We start from the raw sequence: 12,624 nt of genomic DNA on the forward strand, positions 1-12,624 counted from the left end.
AAACGTCAAATTTAATTGTCCGTCAGTCTGTCTGTCAGTGAAGCTAGGCGCTCGTTCCAAAGTGTAGTAAGATTTAATAATACGCAAAGGAATGTGGACTTTAATGCTATTAGTGTAAGTTTTATAATATACAAGTGGTACAATACTGACCTGTGCCAACGGCAACTTCAGTTCCAGCTCATTCCTCAGCGCTTTGACGCACTCCTCGTCCAAAGTCAAGTCTTCCCTCATGTCCTCCACGTAACCCCCGTTCCCCGCCAGGTAAGACTCGGGCAACGCATCATTTTCCCTCAGCAGCATATCGTCATCAGAAACTATTCCTTCCACTGTTAAAGGTCCAGAATATTCTATGTTCATGTTATTCTCGTTCTCTGCCATGGCTAATTTCGAGGTTATTTGTAACTCTATTTGGTTGAGTTCTATCTCTTTCTGGAGTGAGAGGTCCGGCTCCTGTAAGGGTGCCGGTTCAGGAGTGAGGTCGATGTCTACGATGTATTTTTGCTGTGATGTCGAAGCTAGGAATACTCCAGGAGAGTTCGGCGGCGTTAAGGGTGACACTCGCTTCTCCGTGCCCGAGTTACCACTGGGCGCGCTAGGAGTCTCCGTTTGAGGATCCGACTGCTTCTCACTTAAACTCTGTACATCATCAAACTGTAAATCATCGTGCATTATATCAGGAACTTCGTTTAGAAAATTTCCGTCACGCAAAGGAGACGGCGTTTCGAGATTCATCTCACTGAAGTTTGACGAGAATGCTAGAAGCTCTTCTTTGGGCAGATCAACTAATTCGGCCGGCTTTGCTCCTTTGAACAGCTCTAAAGTGCAATTCTCAAAAGGGCCGAGCACTACTGAGCTGTTTTCATCGTAAGTGTCAGTGTGGTGACTCTTGGTAGGAGACTCAAAAGGGCTCATGCTGTCAGCAACATATCTCTGTTCCAATTTAGTGTGAGAGACTCCCATTCCTAAGTCAGGGACCTTAGTTTCAGAGAGTTCCTCTTTGATGGAATTTTCGATCGTACTATTTATTTCCGCAGAGCCGTCGCTCGCTAGTGGAGTACTGGAGACAACTTGAGCATTCTGACTGTTGAAAACCTTCTCCATGTGCAAAAAATTGTCTACATCCTTGATACCGAAGCTGGGAGGATCTAGGTACTCGGTAGACTCATTTTTAACGAAAGTGCATGCATTATCTGAGCTAGAATTGTCCAAGCAGGATTTGATAACGTTCCTTACATGGCTATCTAAGGTGTTGTCACTCAGTATTTCATTATTAGTATCGTTAATGAGATCCATGTACACAGTGCTGTTGTCTGAAGCTATCCTTGTGTCAGCTAGGGTATTATTATCAGATCTAATTTTATCGCCATCAGATTTATCCTCAACTTTCTGTTCTGGAACAGCTGCAATAGGAGCCTTATCTTCAAGTGCTGCATTAACATTCTCAACATGAGTTAAACTGATTGGTTCTACAATGGCTTCTAGAGTTTCAACAGGTACTTGTTCAGTATCTTCTTTCAATGCAGTTTCTATGCTCGCATTAGCTATAACTGAAATCACAGTTTCCTCACGATTATCAGCTGCGGGTTCAACTCCATGGACTGGATGCTCCACTTTGGATGTTGGAGCTTCTTCAAAAGCGGTTACAGAAATTTTATCATCTCTTATTTCCGTTTTATTTATAATTTCTTCATCATTGACATCCTGGACTAAAGGGATATCTTCACTAACATTTTCTACAATAACTTTAGTTACTTCCTCGTTGACCACAAATTCATCTTCAATTCTTTGTGGACTCTTATCTTGTTCTAAAGTTTCTACCTTATCTAGAATATTTTCTTTAGAGTCGACAGTAATGGGAGATGCTTCATCTAAACCTAAAGGGACAATATTACTAACATTTGCATCTTCAATAATATTGGCATCTTTGAGTTCTTCTACTAAAGTTTCCGCATTTTCTCCTTCTACTTTGTCTACTTCTCTAGTTTCAACTTGTGCTAAGACATCTTCTGTCTTATGTGCTGCACTTAAAGTAGATTCTTGATTGTGTTCAACTGCAACATCTGTCGGTAATTTGCTATCCTCAGATTCCAGTTTAGGCTTTACTTCATGTAACATTGCTATCTTTCGTTCTTCCAAAAGGAAATTTGAAACATCATTCACTACATTTGCTGCAGCTTTTGTAAGATATGAGTTACTGTTTGGGTCTATAATAGGTTCAGATGAGAATTCTTCATAAATATTCCTATTTGTGGAATCATCAGCTTCGTTAGCCACTGGTTCCACAGAAGAATTAATTTCTTCCGTTATAATTGCATTTTGTTGTTGGACCTCCTCTATTCTTACAACAGGTTCATCATCTACTTCTTTCATCGCATCTTCAATTTCATCTCTGACAGTGGCACTTTCTGCATCATTTTCTTCCTTAAAAATACTTTGTACTATTTCAGGTGGCAATTCTGGCGTTGGAGATTTCACTTCCTCTATTACGATTGCTGGTATTTCAGTCTCTTTTGTTTCATTCAAGTTAGAGCTTTCAATATTACTCATACTTTGTACTGACTCAGGCGTCTGTTCCGGAGATAGGAGCTCTGAGGGCTCTAAATCGCTCACTTCACCTAAACTATCCTCTTTCGAGTTTCCAAAGGCTTCAGAACTATCAGTTACTTTTATGAGATCACTATCTAGGACTTTTTCATTATCACTATCTTCGTGTTTAGCTGGTTTCTCTTCTCTGTTTTCCTCAGCCGCTTCATCTAGTGATTGTTCTACTTTACTAGTTGTTTTGCCATGTACCATTATAGGCAAGAATATATCATCTACCATTTGTTCCAGTTCGATCTTATCTAATGAATCCTTACTCTCTACTTCTCGAGGCGCATCTTCAACCTTCCCTACTTCATCTATTGACTTAGTTTCATTCTTAATATCAGTACTTATTTCTTTTAAGTTACTATCACATGATGTTTGACAGTCTTTAACATTCAATTGTTCGATATCACTAGCACTAGGTATTGACGCTACACATAATTCCTTCAGCTTGGGTATTTCACTATCACTACTCACTATTTTGTTATCATTTGGCAATTCTGTGTGTTGATGTACAGACTCAACTGTATCGTTATCAACTAAAACATTGTTTGTATCGACCCTCTCCACTTCCACTTGAATTTCAATTCTTCTGACGACATCGATGTCTTTGATTGGCGTGTCCGGCGTGAGGTTCTCGAGCGTGTGTTGGCTGGTGGTGTCGAGCTCGCTGTGTCGCTCGAACGAGTGGCTCAGCGTGCCTATAGTGTCGCGGTCGAGCTCATCGTCGTCGCCGGTCTCGGTTTCCTCTGACTTTGAACTGAATCCAGTATCTAGAATATTCTGGAAATTCGTGATACCGGGAGACTTGACCATACTGGATTGCATCGGGTAATCTTTCTTGCAGTCCAAGCTTAGATTGTCTCTAGAAGGACTAGCTTGGTGACTCGACTCTGAACTTGAAGTTTTTTCCGAGTTCAATATATTATCGAGATTCTTGATGACGTCGCTGACATCCTTGTAATAGCTGACGTCATCGGTGCTGCCGGCTATGATATCCTTGAGCCAGGGGTCCATGGAGGCGTCGGAGCGGTCCTGCTCCTTCTCCCTGGCGTCCTCGAGACTAATGTTGCCTTGGTGGCATTCGAGCGTGGCGGTCTCGTTGTGGGTGAGGTAGATGTTCCTGACATCTTCCAGCGAGCCGTGGAGGTTGGTCAAGCTCTCGGATTTGATCTGCACGGACATGTCTTTGTCGGACATGATGCTGCTGGAGCGCGAGACGGCGGTGTCCATGTCGACGCTGAGGTCGTCGTGCGCGGCGGAGTGCGCGGCGTGCACCATGGCGCGGTGCTCGTCGTGCTTGGGGATGGAGTTGGGCTTGAGGCGCTGCCAGCGCTCCTCGAAGTCGGAGCTGCCGTAGCCGTCGTCGGCGGGCTCGGGCCCGCGCGTGCTGCGGTACAGGTGCAGGACCAGCGCCTGCACCTGCGCCGCCGTCGGACGGGCCCCAGCCTGCTCGCTCCAGCATAGCTGCATCACTTGGTACCTGGAATAATACCGCTGCATTACTATACCATCTACATATTAACGTGTTGTGATATTCTATTCTATAACAGTAGTGTATACTCACAGATGATTCCTATAAGGACAGGGCAGGTCCGGCAGCGGCGGCGGCAGTCTGTCTGGCGCGGCGCCCCAGGCACACACCTCCCATATTAACGTGCCCAGACACCACGATTCACTTTGGGCCTGCAAACATCAGCTATTTAGTGGATCATTCTAATATAAATACCGACAAAATATAAGCAATAGAATATTGAAAAGTTACTCTTTCATTTAGTGCTTCGAAGGATGGAAAGTCATCAAATGATTTCTCCCGCTCCAGGTAAAAAGAGGGAGTATTCCAATTCCTGCTTCGTGCCAAAGCCGTAGTATATTGCGATTTAGCAACATTATCCAGATCACACATAGTACATCTATGAACAATTTCAATATATTATATAATATGTGAGGTATTAATACTACGTACGGTATACAGAGGCGGATGCGCCCTGGTCTCTGGCGCGGGCAGGTCGTACGTGGGCGCGGCGGCCCCGTACCGGCCCAACACGGCGCGCGCAGTCTCCGACGCCCCGCGGACTAGCACCCCGCCACTCCACACGTTGCTGGAACAATGGCAATTCCACATCAATTCATGACGGAATAAACGCTTGTAAAACAATCATGGTCACTGAGAAACAAAGGGAGATGTTACGCTTGTTTACCTAATTGAGATCTCCATAGGAGCTCTTAAAGATAGCATCTGACTAGTTGCAGTTATAGGATATATCCGAGTTTATCAATTTATTTGAAAAAACTATTGTAAATATAAGTTTTTGAGTTGACATGGTCACTAGTAATATCATTAGTTGATATTGTAATGTTAAGAAGAGTCTGTGGACCATACAAAATAACAACTCGTCACGTTGTATTCTCATAAACACTAAAATTAATAAAAACTGAAGATGGAATAGCTATATGTGTAAAAATATTTCAAATACATACCCATATAAAAAGCCTCGCGAGTGCAGGTGCGCGAGCGCAGAGCTGACGTCACACATGAGCCGGAGTGGCACTCCGCTTTCGTTCAGTATGGCCATCTTGGGACGGTTCACTATCAAGTACTGCTGGAGATCCTGAAATAGTTAACGAAAAACATTAAATTACAGTCAGTCTTCTATCACACAACACTGTTTGTGAATATGAGTCCTAGTGTAGCTTGAAACTAGTAGAGTTCTCTCATACAGTTACATGGGACTTATAATATCGTTGAACATAATAATTATAATTAACTAGCTTCTGCTATGCATCCTATGTATTATTCCAGACTATAATTTACCCCTGTTCCAAATTTCATCTCGATCCCTTCAGTCGTTTTTGCTTAATTGAGTAACAAACAAACATACACACAAACACATAAACTCACAAACTTTCGCATTTATAATATTATTAAGATTAAAGTAACAGTCTCCTGAGTCCAGTGAAGGCGACTGATCTTCACAGAGACTGGCTATGTATATGCGGGGTGAACAAATAGACAATGGTCCACAATACGCAGTTATTGAATGCCTTTTTGATGTGACACTTGTTTTATATTACGCGACTTATACTCGCCGCGCACAATCAAATCGTATAAAGAATGTCATTCCAATCATACCGCCGCTGTCTAATCAGGAGAAATTAGAAAACATCTGTACTTATATACAGGGTGTAAACGGAACGCTCTCAAACGCCGAAAACAGGTGATGGTAAAAACGAGATGTATTGTCAAAAAATTAAGGAATGTTGTGTTTATTTTATGCAATAAAAATAAGTGTTATCAACTACTTAACGGCGTTGCATGAATAACATGAAAACAAATACGATTAAATTATACAATTATGTATACTAAATTATAAAAACAAAATATAGCGTTTTTCGGGAGCGTTCCGTTTACAGCCTGTATAAATCTTTGTTTATTTGAATGCGCTGTCCGGAAGTAATGGTCCGATTAAATAACTTCCGAATTTGAATAAATTATTCTCGTGTTGGATATTGTATTTATCAAAGAAGGCTATAAGCTATAAAACAGGATCAATAGGAGCCGAGCAGCGGGTGGAACCGTGCGGGAGTATCTAGTAGTTTATAGCTTACCATAGAACAAAGTTCAAATATAAGTATCCAAGGGTCTTCCTGTAGACATTTCGTGATGAAAGCCAGTATGTTCTCGTGGCGGACATCGCGGTACATCTTGGCTTCGTCCAGGAAGCGCGCCTTGTCCTCCAAGCTGGCATTCTGGTTGAGGATCTTGACTGCCACTGTGCTCGTGGCCCCGTTGTCTTCTAGCTCACCTTCAACCACCTAGAAGAAAGAAGGAAGGATATTGTAAGGTAACTTATGGGCATCGGCAGAACTATCAAGTGATAACATATACTATACGCCTGTCTCACAGTAGGGTAGACAAGAGGCAGAGACAATGGAATGCCAAATGACTGAATTCTGATATACATCTTTCGCTTAAGTTTGTCATATCATTTTGTTAATATTGTGTACCTGTATCTATAGAAGCTAAGTTAATGATATTCAGTAAAAGGCTAATTAGTATTAGACATATAAGAATTTCTATTCTTCAATAACTTAGTAATTTTATTCTATAGGTAAAACATTATAACATTGCACCTACATAAGGTATATGTGTGTAAATACTCATCAACTCATCATGTTCACTTAATTGCATCGTAAAACGTGACTCCATGACATCAATACTACATTTAATTGATCATAGCGCACCTAGTGTTGTATTTCCAGTGTCTATATCCCAATAAAGAATAAAATACAATGTCTATGTAATAGGGAAATGTAGTCTCATCAATTTTGTATTGTGCTATCGGTGACTGATAGCAAGATCAAGTAGAATATTATTGGTAAAAATGCAACGTTTAATTGCCAATAATATACTAGCTAACATTATTGATTAAGTTAGTATTGAGCAAATACTCAGAGCATTTGTATAAATAAAACGACAGACGTTTCCCAGGCTGTATTATTGTATGAGACTTGAGAATGATCTGTGATCACCCACCCGTACACAAATAGGAACAAGCTAGGCTTGGCTTAAAGAACAATGGATGTCATATATTTGTCCTTGCGTTCTTAATCTGTCATATAAATCAAAATGTGTATGCCCTAGAACCTCTGGTTTTTCAGTGACCTAACTGCGATTCCCCAACCGTATCGTTAACCCAAGCTTAGGAGGCTTTTTGGTTTCATAAATTGACATTACAACAAGTAAATGCAGATTACTGTGATAATATTGTTTTATTTGTATTCTACTCACTCTTCCAAACCATCCTCTACCAATCTCTCGAAGATACTGCAATCTGTTACGCGGGAAATCTTCATCGCCTGGAACAAGTTATGCTAAATTAAGTACATTTAAAATCAATTGGCTGCATGTTTCTTTGTACAAGCCAGTACGTATGAAAACATACGAGGTTCGGAGCGGACGCCAGTTGCATGTGCAAAACGTATAATGCAAAGAATACCAGCAAGTCATAATGATTACATTGTAAAATGCATCTCAGAAGATAACCTTGATGAAATTCCTCACAGCAAATTCATACGTTTATCTATTACTGTTTGTAGACAATGAAATGTATTTAATATCAAACTGCGTGCCTGCACCCAAACTTTATTGTTCGTATGTTTCTATACCTCGCTTAGCAGTGATAGTCATCGGTCATGGGAACTTTGTAATGCTCGAACGATAACAATGGTGTCCGATTAAAACTCTAAAAGGTCTTGCGTCTACAATACAATGCAATCAAAACCTGATCTAAATCCCATGGAGAGAAGGTTGAAACTCGAAGCCAACGGGTTATTCATTGGTAAGTAGGCCTAAGCACTGAATTACGGATTACGGGACTTGAGCCGTAATATTTAAGGCTTTTAAGTCGCCAATTTATTTCCCTCGAGACGAGGATGGATGACAATTTTTGACGCTTTGTGGGTGATTTCAAGTGAATTAAATGGCTGTTTTATCACAAGTTATTTCTTTTTAAAAGTCAAATTCGGTCGAAGGGTGGATAAACCAAGTTCTTATCTTTTAAGAGGTCCTATCACGACTTTTGTGGCATTTCGTTTGCTTAAAAGATTTATCTTAGGAGTTACGACCAAGGCGCCTAAGAATGTCAATTTGTAGCAACGTTTTGAACTGGTACTATTTATTAGATTTTGGAGTGTTAGATGTAGTACCTAAACGTACGGAAACTCACCAAACCAATCAGCGCAGTGTTCCAATGGATCCGCTACCCGTATCCCGGTGGGCAGTGGTTCGAACTCGACCACCGACTCCCTGCTGACTCTGTTCCTCTCTTCGTTCTCGCTGACGATGTACGCGGCCGCGTTGTTGTTGGCAATGTTCTGCATCTCGCGCAGAGATATCGGCCCGTTGTTGTTGTCCTCACTGATGTTGTTGTTGACGGGCTCCACGAACCCCGAGTCGGGCGGGTGGGCCCGACGGCCATCGTGCAGGTGTGTCGCGCTCGCAGTGAATAGCTGCACAAGTTTTATTTGTGTTAATATTTGCAGATATAGTTGCTAAGAAGATATGAGTAAATGTTTATGAAGATACTTCGTGAGACAATTATGTAACTAAATTAGATAACATCCCTGCTGTTTATTCCGTTTTTGTATTACGGCGATGCCCGACAAGTTTCGAGCTCAACCGGAGCCCTTAATCTTGATCTTCGCACGCGACATCGCCATAATACAATGATGAAAGTAACTGCATGGACATTATCTAATTGAGATGAGTATGGTTATGACATAAATCTAATATATCGGGTTGGTGAGATGTGAGTACTAAATCTGGAGTTAAGGATTCACTATGTTAGTGCTAAACATAAAAAAAGGTTTTGTAAACTGTAAATAACATATCATGCAGAACAAAGAGGACAACTCTTTTTTTTGTAATAAACGTGTGACAAAACAAAACATGAATTGAGACCAAATTAAATCCTAAACCCTGAGTATTAGAAAACCGCCACCAAAATAATGTATTAGCTAAAATAAACGTAACAATGGGACACACACAACTACATCATCTACTAAGTACCTGATTGTCCGCTCCTTCGTTCGGCTGGCGACAAGAGAAAACAATGCATCAGACATTTGATCTTGTTCATATACGACGTATAATATTTTGTATTGTTCCTACAAGGACTTCAGATACGTGATATGACGGAGGAGAGACGTGTTGCTAAGAAGCATTTATGTTAGAAGCAGAAGTGAGTTAAACTACAATTAAACTACAACTGATTTTCCATAAGGATTCAAGTAATGGCCTATCAGTGCAGTATTCGTGTTTGACAACTCAAATAAAAGCTATTCTTCCACCATAGCCTACTAGTTATTCACAAAATCAACTTAACCATGTCTTAAAGGAGTCTGGAATCAAAATCAAAGCTAAACGACAAGGTTAATCTGTAAACCAGAATGCATTACACAGTACATTGGTGTGGCGTGGCATACTTCTGTCACGTCTAATTGGCTAATGCGATCGGACTGCAGGCGTCGCCCCTCGGATTAGCTCATCCAAGCGAATTAGTGGAACACCATTCCGATCGGCACTGTGTCACTTGTAATATTATCTTGGCTTTACAACTTATTTTATTCCATACCATAGTTACTTTATTGTGTATACAGAGGGTTTATTTTTCAATGGAAAAACTTTCATAACTGTATTCGTGTTCATATCTACGCAGTTTAAAAAAATACGTTAGTTAGAAAAGTGAGGCTACAGAGGTGAGTACGTCAGTAATCCCCGCTTTTACACACAAACATAATTGGTCAATTACTGTCTGTGAATAAGAGAGTTGCAGGAAAACAGCGCTCGCTCGCTTTCACAAAGGATACGAACATATAATACGTACTACTTTAAATAACTAGGCCATTAGTGTTATTATGCAGCCTTAGGAGCCATGTTCTAGAAATTTGAGATTCGTTTGTGATACTAGTACTACATACATCTCATTGATGCATCATGGTTGCAACTGCAACAGTCTAACATAAACAATCGCCTACCTATATATTAAACTTCTGACATGATTACAATATTGGTGAGTATAATTGGAAATTTAATCTATCTGGATTAGTAATTACCTGGCATTAATAACAATGACAAAGCGATGAAAAGCTAATCGACAAAACCTTTGGCCACTCCCTGCAGGGCGTAAAGTAGACATGTTGTTAATATCGCGTTAAGACTCGTAGCCAATATATCAAGTTTTATTTCCAGCTACAATTTCACAGATAACTTCACGGTCTATAGGTATACGAATCAATTCTGTGCGACCACGCCTCCCCAGAAAAATTAGGTTACGCTTCAATTTTTTAAGCGCCCGTAAATATTTCTATCTTCTGATTGCTAGGTCGGTTTTATGCGACCAAATTATATGGTTAGATATGATAAAATTATGCGTCAAAAGCAGAAAAACGTCTGACAATAATTGCATGACCTTCGTTGAAGCTCTATTCAGTTTCAGCCGTGCCCACCGACTGTGGGATCGGTGAGCACAAAGGTGTATTCAGCGGTTGCAATGATTCCGAAGGCTTTTTCACAATAACTAGGTCGTATGGCAGTAAACTCATGTCAAAATTATAATGGTACACCAATACTGGTAACCGATTTCGTGATAATGGAAATGTTAGCTGTAAATTGCATAATATCAGAATCGAGGAACACAATATACAATATTTCCCGAGCATTCGAACAAAGTTTAGCAGTAAATACCATTAGAGTAGCGAGACAAGGATGATAATAAAGATACTAATGTACGGGAAACTTTAACAAAGTTGTTAAATATGTTCGGGATGGTGCAGGTGGCTGCGAAGTGCGACAGATTTTATCTCTTCCGGTGTATTTCGTGACGAACAGGTTAACAACGGGTAGCAGGTGCGCGAAACGACCATACACTCGGAAAGGATTGAATTTCCAATATCTTTTCGTTCAACTTTAAAAGAAAGGTTTTATGAGCAGACGTTTTCTATAGCACAAAATATCAACAGTTGTTGTCTAGGGTCATAATATAGGACAAAAGCATCACAGTATACAGATTACACTACAAATCACTGAAGCCGGAAGACGCCTATTTGCAGAACTCGAGCCCTCTCGTCTCGACACGATTGATTCAAAGCCGCTTTGAACTCTGTCTATTTAGCTTAGCATATGTAGCTATAGTTTTTCTATGGAAGAATACGTGGTCACCCATTTTGTCAGTTGTGTTTGTTGTTTGTGTGTCTGGTAGTAAATGGAAGTAAAGGTGTTTAGGATATGGATTGATATTTCATTGCAGGAAGTTATTAGAATCAAAAATCTGTTTGACGATATCTTAAGGGATAAGAACCTTTTCGATTTGCAATTTTAATTTCTTGATGTCTTGAGTTTTTATGGGCCTCTTGCCGTGCGTCTTAATGGATTCAAGCGATTCAAGCTAACATTTAGCCGAGCCATCCCAAACATAGGAGCACACTCAACATACATTTAACTCTTCGTAAAACTATTTGAAGGTATTCGGTGACAAAGTGGCTCGTTCATTACACGGTATACCAATACTTGGAAGGCGAGGTTTTCATTACGGCAATCGTGCTGCATCTCGCGAGGTGTCACACGCAACAATCGTGTGAACTGGCACGATCGCTCACTGTTACTTGTAATCTCATTAGCTACAATTTATTCTTTACACCGTGTTTATACTCAAATTACTTTAAATAATGAGTCGCTAAACTGTTAAGTTCTATTCAATTTACTTGATACGCTCACAATATTTTTTAATTAACAAAGGGACTTTTTTCTGCTGCTTATTCATACTGAAATGATGTCAAAGTTTATCGTCTACTGTTATAATAAGTGCAATTAACTGGGGATTATTTCCTCTCTATGTAATCTTCATAATAACTGCTAAACATCATCTAATAACCTGAATGATTTACAGAGAGACACCAGAAACTGTTAAAAAGATCGCAACTACAAAAGTAGACCGCGAATCAGTTCGCATTGTGTCCACTTCAAATGACCAATTCGCTCGACAGCGCCACCTGCGTTTAATTACTATAAATGACGTAAGTTCAAAACTTACGCGACCCGTTGTTAACAAGATAATTGTTCGTGTATGTGTGCGTGACGAATGTACTCAGCGGATCGTATTACGATTCATGTTATGCAGTTCATCGCGGGTTACGTCAAGGCTTGCAACGACCGTTTATTTTTAATTCGCACTCTCTGTACACCGGCCTTCTTCCGGACATTGTTGTCATATCATAGTGAATGGTTTATTTTTAACTTTGTCATAAGGTTATGAATTAGCAATGAGCTCTTCTTCATTCAAGTTGGTGCAGTATTAAATCTATACCTTTTATTTGATCGACTAGTCGTCATTGTATTCAACAGTTTACGAGGTTTTCCACAACTTATAATGTTGTGATGGTATCATTTCTACAATATGGTATTCGTTACACACAATGAAATTTTAATGAACCCTGTGAAGTTCAGTTAGAAATGAAACTATAAACTTTCTATCGTCA

At 40.2% G+C, this 12,624-nt stretch overlaps 1 protein-coding gene across 5 annotated transcripts in view; it reads right to left on the minus strand.

Moving 5' to 3' along the window:
• LOC118281779 (uncharacterized) overlaps positions 1-12,624 on the minus strand; it is a 40,333-nt gene that overhangs the window by 12,828 nt on the left and 14,881 nt on the right. For 4 of the 5 annotated variants that reach the window (XM_050704861.1, XM_050704860.1, XM_050704858.1 and 1 more), the window contains exons 3-10: positions 9,158-9,181; positions 8,316-8,598; positions 7,379-7,446; positions 6,196-6,402; positions 5,068-5,198; positions 4,553-4,688; positions 4,154-4,272; positions 151-4,069 (exon numbers count right to left, since the gene is read on the minus strand). In XM_050704861.1, the coding sequence (XP_050560818.1) occupies positions 151-4,069; positions 4,154-4,272; positions 4,553-4,688; positions 5,068-5,198; positions 6,196-6,402; positions 7,379-7,446; positions 8,316-8,598; positions 9,158-9,181 (4,887 nt within the window). The remainder of the gene's footprint in view (positions 1-150; positions 4,070-4,153; positions 4,273-4,552; positions 4,689-5,067; positions 5,199-6,195; positions 6,403-7,378; positions 7,447-8,315; positions 8,599-9,157; positions 9,182-12,624) is intronic. The other variant, XM_050704859.1, reaches the window with a different exon arrangement.

This window comes from Spodoptera frugiperda, chromosome 26 (genome assembly GCF_023101765.2).
Source record: "Spodoptera frugiperda isolate SF20-4 chromosome 26, AGI-APGP_CSIRO_Sfru_2.0, whole genome shotgun sequence".
In the NCBI taxonomy this organism is placed as follows: domain Eukaryota; kingdom Metazoa; phylum Arthropoda; class Insecta; order Lepidoptera; family Noctuidae; genus Spodoptera; species Spodoptera frugiperda.